The sequence below is a fragment of the Amyelois transitella genome, chromosome 16 (assembly GCF_032362555.1).
Source record: "Amyelois transitella isolate CPQ chromosome 16, ilAmyTran1.1, whole genome shotgun sequence".
In the NCBI taxonomy this organism is placed as follows: domain Eukaryota; kingdom Metazoa; phylum Arthropoda; class Insecta; order Lepidoptera; family Pyralidae; genus Amyelois; species Amyelois transitella.
In genome coordinates this window covers 6568366-6582298 of record NC_083519.1, presented here as the reverse complement: position 1 = coordinate 6582298, position 13933 = coordinate 6568366, and the positions used below count along the sequence as shown (strand labels likewise).

Genomic DNA, 13933 nt, shown 5'->3' with positions numbered 1-13933 from the left:
TCATCATATTAAAATAACTTGAGTGTTGTGAATAATTGAGAACCACTTTATGGGCTGGAATTTATGAGTAGCGTTATTGGTGATCGCCAGACTAATCGATTCATTTCTCTATTTCTGGGACGTTTTGCAATGGTCGACACCAAAATGCAACTTGGAAAGGTCAGTTATTTTAAGAGTGTTTTTTGACGGTAGTTCAAAATTATGTGCCACATGCTATACTTCGATCATACCGCATGGTTCTTCTGCATCGCCTTACCACTTGCCATTTCTTGACTACTTCTTGAATTCAAACTCATTTAATTATCAGTCATAAATGTCGCCACGACAATGCGCCATGCATTTAAATTTTCAGAAACTCCGAAATTTCATCATCATAATTTTGCCGTTGAAACGAGCATATCGAATTAAGGCTATCCTCACAAATCAGAGATGTGTCCGGGATATTCGTCCCATTGACGGGAAAATATAATAGTAGGTACTTATAGTTCCTATATAATTTTTCATCCGGTATCTAAAAAAATATAGATTCGTTCACTTCGCATACATCCGTGCAAGTGATGGCAATGAAGCTTAAATGTACACTGACATTTCTAGCAGGGTTCTGATGTATGGGGATAAATCTTTAAAATATCGATTACGAACTAGTTGGTAATTACGTGAGGATTTTATTGAAACAGAAGTTTCCTATAAAACTGCCTGATGAAATTTATCGGTGCCCCGACCTGCGTCATTGGCACGCGGGCGCGCGCGGCGCCACCGTCGCGAATTTGCATAGAAACGTAATCAATTTCCATTTCTTTTGTTTGCCGATATTTTTATGGATTCAGAGCAGAAATGTGCGTATTAATTAATTTTATGCTTAGATTTCATTGGTGTGAAGTGTAGAGGAGGGGCATTAATTGACCTTGATCAAATCGGGGACGGGCGAGAGGTCAGGTCAAGGGTACTATAAACAGAGTTTGCATGAAGAGAGAAATTGATGTAGATGAAGCGAAAGAAGTATGCACGGGTCGTGGCAAGTGGAAATTTAATCTCTGCAGAATCTCTGGAAAAGAGTCGTTATTTTATTTACATAAGTAAGTTTGGGGACAATTACTTAAACTTACTTATATACTATAAAATCAGGACCCCACTCCTAGAAAATTCGCAGAGATTTTAAGATTGAAAATTTTTGCCACTTAAAGTATTTGTCTCTAAATTTTTAAATAATTACAACAACTCCAAATTACTATTTTATATTCCAAATTACCTGAAATTTGATATAAAATGTTTGATATGTTTCTGATTGTTTCACTCTTAATCTTACCAAATTTACCCAATATTTTGGGTAATTCTTTAAATTTATTTCTTCATATTACTCATTACAGCAAACGCCTTGTAAGACCAATTTATAAGCTGTAAATAAACAACAATTATTTTTATGTAAAGATAAACTATATAGTATACAACGGTATATAGCCGTATGGCTTAATCTTGAAAACACTGACTGTATAGTCAGTGTTTTCAAGATTGTTGGCTATATTTACCCCGTGAGGGGAAAAGACGTGATTGTGTGTATGTCAAAAGTAGAATATTGGTCAATTACCACAGTGTAAGTATCCAAAGAAAGGGTAAAAACTTTTCCAGCGGTCAACCTCATGGGTCGTTTACATCTCTCCATGAAGATTACGATGTACTTCATTGTCTTTGGGTCAGTGCTTATCCATGGTCCTTCGAAAGCCGCATGGCTAAGGTCAATGCTCTGAAAAAAAGGTTTCGTTCAAGAGATATACATGGATCGTGGCAAGTTAAAAGATGTAGTCTCTACCTACCTCTTCGGGGAAAAGTCGCCATTCTGTATATATGAACGTATGTAAGCTTACAACATTTTGATTCAACTCTTAGGCGATGGGCTAGCACACTAAGTTACCAGCTGAACATGGTCTTTGAAACCAATTGCTCTGTCTACCCCGTTAGGGTAAAGGCGCATTTATATATACGTATGTAGGTAACCTTGGAATATACTTGTTTTATTAAAGGTGAATATTATACCATACCATAAACAAAGATATTTCAAATTTATAATTTTCTCGATAGATTCCCAATTACAGGTGAATTGAAATAGTATTTGCACCATATTAATATTTTTCACTACAATAAAAACATTTTCTCAGTTACAAACAAAGCTTTTAGTCCCCAAGCAAAGCGCGGAAATTTATAAATTACAGCATTTTTCCAAGGAAACAAACAAACTAAGAATGACTAGCGCAGTTTCAGTGCCTTTAGCTTTTTAAACTTGAACTTAAACACATTAGAAAGCTTCTTTCGGGAGCAGAGTTACACTTTTATGTGATAACAGGAAACAATTTATATTTTATCATGGCAAATTTAAGTTTTAGTGTCTCAGCTTCTAATCATAACTTCCATAACAAACATACTTTCTGAAGAACACTCTTGGATCTTAGACACTAGCGGGCCCCTAATTCTTTCCAAAGGTCACGTCTTTATGACTACAGGGTAGACAGTCACAATGGCTACGTGATCGTGCTGATGACCTATACTAATATTATAAAGCTGACGAGTTTGTTTGTTTGAACTCGCTAATCTCAGAAACTACTGGTTCGAATTGAAAAATTCTTTTTGTGTTTAGTAGACTATTTATCGAGGAAGGTTTTAGGCTTTTTTTTAGGAGTTTATCATCATGCTGCAACTATAAGGAGCAAAGAAATAATGGAAAATGTGAAAAAAAAAACGGGGAAAATTATTCATCCTTGAAGGGTTCGGTGATGCCCAAAATAACTATTCCACGCGGACGAAGTCGCGGGCACAGCTAGTAGCTTATATAGACGTCAATACAATGAAGGGACAGTTAACAGCAGAAAAACTTGGCCTACTTTGGTTTTGGTTTGTATGAACAGGGTACCATCTGTACTTACCTTCCAGATTAGTTCATCTCCAAACCAGCACAGAATGAAAACCTCAATAAGCATACATGTTAAGTATATTGCCATCCACATTATCTGCATAGGGTGCTTTGCCGGTTCGTCGATCTGAAATTACACATGAACACACAAATGCGTGTGGTGCCTGGTGCCATGAGAAAAGTTGTCTGGCAGAACTAAAATCCGGAAATTTTCCGAAACAGCTAGCAAGACAAGGCATAAATGTCTATAGATAAATGAAACATTGCCATAACCAAGCCGTACGCATTCAGACATATTCTTTAGTCGATATGCCATTCAATTTACTTAATTTAACTTATAGGCTAATGAGTTAACATATTAAATTAAATGTCGACAGACATGTGTTTTATGTGACTATTAACTTAATTTGTACATCATCGTAAAATCATTTATAGGTTATAAAACACTTAATTTTGTTTAACACACTGTACATTGTACATTGGAGTCAATCGAGCAGTCTATTTGGAATAAAATTTGCGTTTCCAAATAGTTCGATCGAAATTGGAAAAAAGTATCTGTACAGTTCGACTATCGAACTACTAGGTAGAACTAAGTGGAATATACGTAAAAAAACCTAAATCTGCTACTATGACAATTTAAATTCCTTACAGTTAATGCAATTTTCCGCCAGAATGATACAGGTAAACTGTGTCTTCATAACGATACTTTCTATTGTTACAATTTCTTTATAGACACAGGAAATCCTAACAATACTGCTTTTAAAGTAATCACAAGACCTGAAAGCTGTAAAATTTTATGGAGCTAACTAATTTGTTGTTGAAGAAAATGGAATGAGCGAGCAATACAAAGGAAAATTGCCTCGGGACACTTTACAACACAGTTTGCAAGTATTTTTTTTAAGTTCATCTGTGTTTATAAGATTAAATATTCCATGATACAGTTAGGGCGTGTTTAATAGACATTTTTATTTTATTTTTTTATAAAATCTGAAAGCTTTATCTAAAATAAAATTTGCTCATTATTATCATAAGCTGCGTTAGAAAGTGTAGTTAGAAAAGAAAGTATAGTGTGTTTAGGAATAAAAGCAAATGTCTTTAAACTCGGTTTAAGTAGTTTTAAGTAAATTTAAATCTAAATTAAATATTTCTTTCTTACTTATTTTATTTAAGATCAAGTCTACCTGTAGGTTATGATATCACTGTTAATACGCTAAAACTTGATAAAATTTTATTCATATACAGGTAATTTTTCGAGGACACACATTTCAGAGGAATTTCCATGGGAAAAGCGAAAAATTAAGTTTAACGCGGTCATAACTACGGCAAAAGCTAGAAATCAAAACACTAACCGATAAAAACTGGACACCGACCAGACAAAGGACCATGACACTCAACATGAATTGTAAAGCGGACGCCAGACTGAACGCGCCCTCTATCATCGAAACGTATCTGTAAATGAGTTGATTTATTAATACTGGTTAAAAATTACTCACTCGGCCAGTAATTAATTTTATAAAATGATGTTTTAAATATGCTGAATTTTGTTCAGAACTGAATGATGAATGAAATAATTTGTGCTGGTTTTAGTAAAATTGATACCCTTTTATAATTGGGCATTGCCGAATAGGTTTTTCTGATAAAACTATTGTTACACAAATGTAGAGAGATCTGTATATTTTTTTAAACAGCTCAATTATTCCAACCGATGTAACTAATTTGATTTAATTAAAGTTAAATGGACTCTTTCAAAATTTAATCCTAAGTTCGGATAATTAGGTAAGTTTTTAAGAAATTGAGGTTTCAAAGTCAAATATTAAAACTTAAATGCGTTTAGAATTTTAGATCATAAATATCGTGAATGAGCAATACTAAAGCGTTGCATTATGTTTAAATAGGTATGAATTTTTAATAACTTAATTCAAAGTAAATATGTGCCAAGATGTAAGCTTAAAATCTCTAGGGTCCGCTAAAATGTTCGCTATCATGTAATAGAGTGTGGGCATGGTTTGTCAGCCCTCCTCTGCCTGGATCACGATTCTGGATTAAGTAAGAGATCGGACCTCTGTAATTGTTGCAGTGGAACCTAACCTACATTGGGATGTGGTTATTATACATTAAATTGCCCGAACGTGCAGATATCCTCACGATGTAATTCTTACTCCACGTTCTGCTCTGCATATGTAAAAAAAAAAGATGAAGCAACGTTTTTAGAGTCTACTGCATGTCCAATCTTTTCTTAGGAACCTTACCTTATAATACTATTGTGGTGTTTAACACAATCTCTAAGCACGGAACGTATGTAGTACTCTTTCGGAAGGGTCCCAATTGGGTTCTTCGCCCTAGTCGCTCTCTGGCGGCGACGGTCCGCTATCATTGTGAAATGGCGGAGATTGAACGCCAAAATTTCTACTTGACCAACTGTAATTTGAAATTACACACATTTCTATAACCAAGGATAAAGTAGGTTACTTATGGTTCTCGCTTTACGTATTTGTTTTTTGTATGATAGTAATAAATAAATAAAAAAAAAGTCAGATTATTTTATCAAGATTCTTTTGGTATAGCCAGAAGACAGTTAGGCTTTATTTCTGGAAAAGTAAAAAAAAAAAAAAAGAAAATAACTGAATTGAAACCGCAAACTTTACGTTCGCTTTTAATTATATGCATTTTTATTATTATAGTTACCAACATTTATATTTATGGTTAAACATATAAAATCCAAAACATATAAAAATATGGTAAAACATATCTCTGGATTACGTGTGTGCGACCCACAAGCGGAGTGCAATCCGATATCGCAAAAAGATTGAATGCACTGACATGGAAACAAGTAACCAGATAGAGATGGGAAGGCGATGTGAAAGCGCGAGTGCAACGAAATGTTCATAATGTAAGTCAATTAAGTATACATATACAAATATATGGGACAAATTACATAGATTGAGATAGCCTTAAAGTGATGTGGAGATTTGTGTTACGGAATAATACTACAACGATATTATATTTTTTAATAAATTCTACTTTCCTAGATTATAGATAATATATATATATATATATTTATGTGTATATATTATCTATATATATATATATATATATGTATATATACTTATACATTTAAAGTCTTTATCTCCTTAAAAGACTAAAAGGCCGCGTACGTCTGGATATAAGTCAATTAAAAAGAAATATTTTTTACGATACCGTGTGTTTCCTGATATTTTAGAATAATCTCTTTTCCGTGCATGTCGTAAAAGGTGATGAAGGGAATAAGAACATTCATCTAGTGCAAGCTTTCATGCTAGTCTGGTAGTGAAGAAAAATAAAGTGTATACCAGTTGCATCTCTTCATGCGCAGATTGTTAAAGTCAATCAAGGGAATGGTTTATAAATTTGGGATTCTTCTCTTAGGCGGATGGCTAACAACCTGTTTCTTACTCTTAATCTGATTTTCCAGCACTTAGGATATCATATGTTACCGAAACTAAAACTAGATTTTCACATATTCGTTAAAAGCATTAATTTTATAATTTGTTCAGCTTTAAAGATTTTTGGCATACGGGAAATCCTTGGACATGAAAAATGTAATAGCTACAAGGACGACGCCAAAAGAAATTAGCACGATAAACACTAATTAGGGGCTAATGGAAGCATCACGTACAAACAGAATTAATTTTGTTGCTACTTGAAATAAAATCTTAATTGTTTACTTTTTGACTTAAGAAAGAAGGTACTGTGTTTTTGGTTGTTAGCCTTAGTCCAAAATACTTTGGTAAAGCGATCATTAAAAAATAAAATTCGGATTCAACGTTATTAAAATTGAATCCTTGAGTAAAATGAAGATGCTCGAGTTTAGCAAAAGATCAGGTTAAGTATACACTACTGAACTTGTATAAAGAATGTGTGGGAAACAAAAACAGTATGGATGAATCGTGAAAAGTATAAGGATGTGGTTAATCATCGGATAAGTGCATCATTTGTACATACAAATTATGTAAGAAACAAGTAAGAGTATTATATAGTGATCGCAGTAAGTGGAAAGATGTAGTTTTGTCTTGGAAAGAGATGATTTTATGTATAGGTGGTATAATCATCTTACTGGCAGAGGCGACAAATGCTGCAAGAATCGTGTCCATTGCTCCGTCTATTATACATGTTGCTGGTTTATAATAAATCTGAAATAAAACAAAATTAGAAGTGGTATTCTCATAGCCGAAATCTGCAATAAATAAATGGGCATAGGTTTCAATTTGTACTAATTTTTTTTTGTGTTACGTTACGGGAAACTGAGTTAACGATACTTTATAAATCTAGACCTGGTGACTCTTACCGCGCTTACTCTAGTTGCGATATCATGATACTGAAAAAGAAGTCTAACTCCCAGTGACCTTGTTAACAGGAGAATTTGACATGCAAGAATATCAATACGCGACAAAAACTAGGCAATGAAAGAAATTTTGTGGATATATGTTCTGCCAACAATAAAGTTGCATGTAAGTGCTTTTGTTTACTTACATGATGAATGTACATCGTTTCATATGCTGGCGACTTGTAAACATCGAAAAACGGATATTCCACATTCGTTGGTAAAATGGCAAAATGTTCTGTTAACGGCATAATAATTCCCACTGAAAATTCAATAGCCACTGAATATCAATACGTTTAATAAATGGCCAGTAAGTCAGCGAATGTGCCAATCAGTCGGGCATTAACAAAAATAATGTTTCACAATTGTTATTGGTCGATCATTTCCATTTCGGGAAATGTGTTGGAAACCGATGTGAAAGGTTAGATTAACAATTATACCGATGTATGAATTCGGTTTCTGGTTAGATATGCGATTTGTAATGGCTGTTATTACATTTTAAAAAGAGTTAATAGTGCTTTTATAATAACTTGATTTATTGGAAATTCTTCTAAGTATATCGTTAATATCTCAGCCCAGTTAGCTAAACTGTATGTAAAAACAACACAGTGCTTACAAAGCAGAGATTTAAATATAACTAAAAACTTTTGGGTTTTGTTTAGATGGTTAGGTAAAGTAAAGCTATCATTATTTGCCTTTAAGAGTAAAGTAAAACATGTAAGTACTTTTAGAATTAACAGTATGATAAATATACGTTGTAAAATTTCTTGTATGTATAGTACTCTATAAAAGGCTTTACCCGAGACCGCGCCAACACACATAGTGGAATAGTATGTCATCACAAAACGTGCAGTTTTAATACTTTTTCGAATAATCTCCCTGTGCTCTGCCTCCGTCGGCTTAAACTCTGTGCAGTACAAATACTTCAACAGATTCATAACTTTGTCCCTATTCAGCCAAAACACGCTCACTTTGAAGTACGTGTACATTTCACTCAGGAACAAGTATAAGCTGTAACAATATATATTTTTTATAAGGATAAATCGGATTGTGATACGGATTAAGGAAGTTCGACAATTATGATATGGAATATCTCATTCGATTTTAACTGCACAATTTTTAATAAATATGGATTACGGTTAATCTCAAAAGTTCGAACCCGGGACTTCCTTTATGGTAATCTAGCTAGATGATTTAGTGTCCTTAACAGATATGATAATAATATTTAAGCAAACAGTGACATCCAATAAGATTGCGTATAAAGAACTTAATCTTCGATATTGAAAGAAAAGGACGATTCATTTCATCGCTTAATATAATCCATTCAGTCAATGATCAAAGCAAATAGAATACGTTGTGCAAACGGAACATAGCTACCCTTCAGCAATGTCGCCAATATTTTCGCTTCGCTTCAACAAATACACAACTTCTCCGATGCCGGGTAAGAAACACACGAGCCATAACACGACTACCGTGTACATCATCTGGAGCCAGAATAGTATGTTTTTCGGCGAGAAGTTGTTGTACCACATGCCGTAGAACTTAAGCCAATAAATGTGCACGGCGTGATAAAGTCTCGGGTTTAAATCGTCCCAGGGCTCAAGAACGCCGTACGGAATTACTGGCTGTAACGGCGACAGCATTTCCTTCATATTTTCCGTGAGAATTTTCATTTTTTATTATATTGGGGTGAAGCGATGCCTTTGACGGTTCATTTAAGAATGCCTCTCGGAACTCATCACATGCGCCTTTGTACAAAGCAGAGTGGGAGAGAGCTGTAAAGTGGGTATTATACATTATTTTACTATGTTCAAAGTTAAGTGTAGGTGCTTAGGTGTGATAGGTATTACAATGTTTTAATTTATTTATTTCGGAAGGTCAAAAAATTTTATGACCGAATTTTTAAAATAATATTTAAACAACGGACTCTTAAGTATAATAAACCAATAAAAACTGTGAAATATATTTTTTTAACTAAAACCAACAATGAACCGTTCGCCCATAAAATACATAATTGGTAATGCTAATAAGTATTTTAGTGTTTTTGCATAAATTGCTTGCAATTTTGTTCTTGTACTCGTACTTAGTAAGTTATGTATTGAAGTTTTATTAAATCTGCTTAAGAAAGACTATTTAATAATCAACATATGTGCCTTAAAAGGGTTAATTTAATATGTCGTTGAAAGCAATTATTATAATTACAACAGCAACATAATTACCTTCATAACAAAAGACACCGCTCTCCTAACTAGGGATAATTGTGTTTTCAAAGAGTCTTCGTACAATAAGTTGATAAGTAGCATAAAGGGGCCTCATGTGATGTTTCAATTATTTATCAATTCAAAATGTTCAGTTCAGTTTTATTACGATCACATTTACCTTTCCTAATTTTATTCTACTCGTACTATGCAATCATTTAGAGACTTCTTGCTTTAACTAATAAATTCACGTTTAGAATGGTTGCATCGGTCAGGCAAATATCTAAAAACAGGTTTACTGCAAATGATCCCTCTTAGGAATAAGAGTATTTTTTGATGCCGGGAGCAACACGGAACAATTCAAAAAACAATCTCAATTTTTAAATTTCTTTTTTGTTCTTGATTATCTTAATTTTATTTTACCGCTGGTTTATCAAGAGCGGATAGGCATCTGGGAACATATAGGTATACTTACCTCCTGTTTCATAGACCAGTATTTTCCCCTTTTGTAAGAATTCTGGAAAATCTTCTCATACCCCTCTACTGTCACCGATGAAAAGTGCTTTCGGCTGAGGTTTGATCGATCACAAATTGTTTTTTTTAATTATTATATATACTTACTCAAAGATACATAGCATTTCACAAAAACAAAACAGAGTTGTAAAAAAGTGAATGCTTTTGGTTTTAGGTATATAAATTTGTTGAAAGGCGGACATTCAGGGTGAGTTCTGGCGAATAACGTTTTTGTTGAATTTATGGCTTTCCACGCCGGGCCGGTCCCGATTGGAAATAGATTTCAATGCACGTTTGAATTTGTTTTCAGTCGCAAAACTAGCGTTTGAGAGGCACTTGATCAAATTAAAATTAATTGCTTCATGTTTGTCATGCTCTAGAAAAGTCTGCGAAATAAGGTATTTTATATTTACGATATGTTGTCGTTGAACTTAAATTTTGTTTTATTAAGTGTTGTACGTAGGTCATACATGTATTTAACCAATTAAACTAACGAAAATTTATTCAATGCGTCACACGCACTAAATACTATTTCAGTTTTGTCTTCCGAATAAAATTCACACGCACAAAGGTTCTCTGCTTAACCCAATGGAAGACTGTTCATAATGCTATTAGCATTAAGTCCGCCTATAGTACTTTACAAATTGTAATTGTTACAATAAAGAATAAATAAATAAAATTATTTCAGCACATCACTACGTTCATAATTAAATCAACGATAGTACTCAGAAAATTGCCTTATTTCGACATAGGAATGATCAATTTTTTTATAAATAGAATTGAATCAATAAATCATCTGTCGAATGAGTCGGCCTTTCGGCGGCGAGGGTTGACTGATCGTCGGCTTACCCAAAATATATTATGCAAAAAAGTGATAAAATATGAAACGATTTATGTGATTCGCAAGGGGCGGACAAATTTACATAATCACCAACGGCGGCCCGCGCACAAAATGAAATACGTGATCTAACAAACAATACTAAAACAGCACAAATGAAAATTGGCTTTGTTTTACAAATTCAGCCACTTATAAATAAGGTAAAATTCATTTTTCGTTGTATTACGATCGCAACGGGCACTCCGTTGCGATCGTAATACAAAGAAATAACAACCTTTGTTTCAAATGCACAAAGCTAAATGATCGTAAAATGGAATCTTTACGGCAAAGTTATATATGTATATATCTATATAAATACAATCACGTCTTTGTTCCTCACGGAGTAGACACAGCCAATATTTTGAAAAGTTGAAAGGCCACTGTAAGTATGCGTTCATGCAATTACTTTATGGGTAAGTAAGGAAATGTTTACTTAAGATATTTGTTTACGTATCAAAATAAATATTTAATAACTGAACTTGAATAACGGACGATAACAAAGCTTCATTAATGTATTACGAATTTGGAAAAATTTCAGATTGCCTACTTAGGGTGATTCATCTCGTATTTCGTGGCTTCTCTTATCTACACTGAAACAAAGGGCGAGCAATAATTTCTAAGAGCTATATTTTTTCCCGCAAAGCCTGCGTAATGCTCTCCTCGGCAATTATAGGCCGTTAAATACCATAATGGATCTTATTGGTCGACCATATCGAGAGTGTATCTTAATTACTAATGTACAAGAATAATCCTCTGTGCCGTATTTTCGATGGTAATTCCAGCTTAATACATTTATATTTATATATAAACGTCTTTATCACTTCCGAGGTAGACAGAGCCAACTGTCATTGAAACTGAAACTGAACGTCCAGCTGTATGGATTTATTATGGAATGGACATTCAAATAGTGACGGCTTGCTAGACAATCGTCTACAAGAAGAATCCAAAGTTTATTAGCCTTTCCCTTAGTCATCTATTCCAGCTTTGTGCTGGCGATAGAATAGAATAGAATGGAATTTTCAAAATCAAATTCAAGGTAATACTTATTGACGTCACATCGTCAGAGTTTTCCCCGGCCGTCAATTTACTAATAAAGATCTCTTAAATCTAAATCGTGGACGAATGCACATTGTCCACATAAAAAAAATACAAGGTATATCAAATAAAATAAAAGTAGCGAATAGTAAACATTGAAAGAAATACTCTATTTCGAGAAGACTGATCGATCCGCATGTTTTTATTAGAATTTTGCAAACACAGTTGAGTAATGAACCGCTATTCATAGTTGTATTATTTTGGATGCTGATTGCTTGTGTAAGAATATAAATCAGCATCTTCTTGCCGTGTAGTTTTTAAATATGACCACTATATTACATATCTTTCCCATGGATGTCGTAAAAGGCGAAAGGGCGTGGCCGAACCACACGAGACGATTTAAAAGTACTCATATTAATATAATACCTATAAAAAATAATTAAAGTGAATGTAATAATTTCATACAGGCGTTGTCACAGGGCGTTGTGGAGATGAGCGGCAGATGCCTATACAAAGGGTTATACGGACACAATAGAGCGCGGTCCGCCGGACGGACATAGGCAATCGTCTTTGTACCCTAGTTTATGTGCTTTGTACCCTCCCAGTATTGGTTTATTGGAATCCATAATCCGGGATCTCCTCGCTCTCGGTAGGCTCGCAGTCGATGTACTTGTGATCGAATGCTCGGCTTGTATTCGATTGCAGACTCTTGTATTCGATTGCAGACTCGATTTAAATGTAAACTGTGTGCTCTTTTCTGCCATCAGAATGTTGTTTTTTAACAAGAGGTTGTAGAAGGATTTTGCGAACAAAACCGTTTGAAAAACTACTGTAAAATTACATACTTGATTATAAAGTATGTATAGCGTTAATTCGCTAGCTTTATTAAGAACAAACTATGTGAAGGAAATAAGCGTGATATTAGGTAGGTATGTTAGGTTAATAAGGGGTAGAGATAACATATTAAAACTACATATACACTTTGTACTTCTTTTGCCTCATCCACATTTATCAATATTTTTTTAATACAAGCTTGTTAAAAAAGGGCACTTACTATATTTAGTACCTTTCACTAGAATCTTTTTGGTCAAAATATGTTTTAGGTACATCTCTCTCTCTGTCATAATGTAATTTTTTTATCATTAATTGAAACTTGTGAACTAATCAAGTCGGGATATATCGAGTAAAATAAGTGCTTTGATAAATAGAAGCATGCCAGGAGCGTGAAATTTCAAGTCGACGGTCCTCAAAAGAAGACCGAATGAAAGAATAACTTCAAAGGCAAGATCACAGTGCGGCCCACCTCGAGCACTCCTTTTCAGAAACACCAATGGCGCCCTTAATCGCGAAAGACCTTAACTGTAACATAAAATATCCAAGGAACAGAAAATTAACGTTTTTGTTGTAACAACTCCAAACTATACGTATAGTACGTACGTACGTACGTATACGTACTTAGAAAACTGATACCATTTTGTTAATGTTACTTATGTCAAATGGGACTACTGGGAAAAAGCCGTTTCCCTTGTCCCGTACATGGGATACAGAATATTGCTCGAGAAACCACACATTGTATCAAGCAAAAATATGACGAACTGTTACTCGTATTTTATGTAGTATGTCAGTCATGTTTTTTTTATTAAGGAGGAGGTTCAACGATGTGGCGTTTCTGTAACTTCTATAAATTATGGCTGAGCTGCCATCGCGCGCTCTTTACAAGGACTCACTTAAATACTCGACAGGCAGTATCAAAGAAATTCGAGTATTCGTTCAAATCTCAATGTACCCGATTCCTTTCAAAGATTGTTTATTTGATGATGTTGTCTAATGAAATTAATGAATTGATGACAATACTCGAGACTGTCTCAATAGTTTTATGTGAATTTTTCAATGTCTGAGTTCCTACCGTAATATTAATTGGCAACAATAGGTTTAACTAGATTATTTGATTGGATGGAAAGCTTTAAAATATACATGTACAATAAAAACTTATTTTCACAGTTCATTGTACAAAGTGTTCCTATTTATAATATAAAATTTATATTCTA

General features: G+C 34.0%; 1 protein-coding gene across 1 annotated transcript; it reads right to left on the bottom strand.

The window, feature by feature from the left end:
- Positions 1-1341: 1341 nt before the first annotated feature.
- Positions 1342-8935, bottom strand: LOC106129646 (odorant receptor 46a-like). Its single transcript, XM_013328251.1, has 9 exons — positions 8640-8935; positions 8062-8273; positions 7412-7524; positions 6996-7071; positions 5152-5320; positions 4252-4351; positions 2916-3029; positions 1586-1741; positions 1342-1395 (listed from the first exon to the last, which is right to left on the bottom strand). Exons 1-9 carry the CDS (start codon positions 8933-8935, stop codon positions 1342-1344), a joined length of 1290 nt encoding a protein of 429 aa, XP_013183705.1.
- Between the last annotated feature and the right edge of the window lie 4998 nt (positions 8936-13933).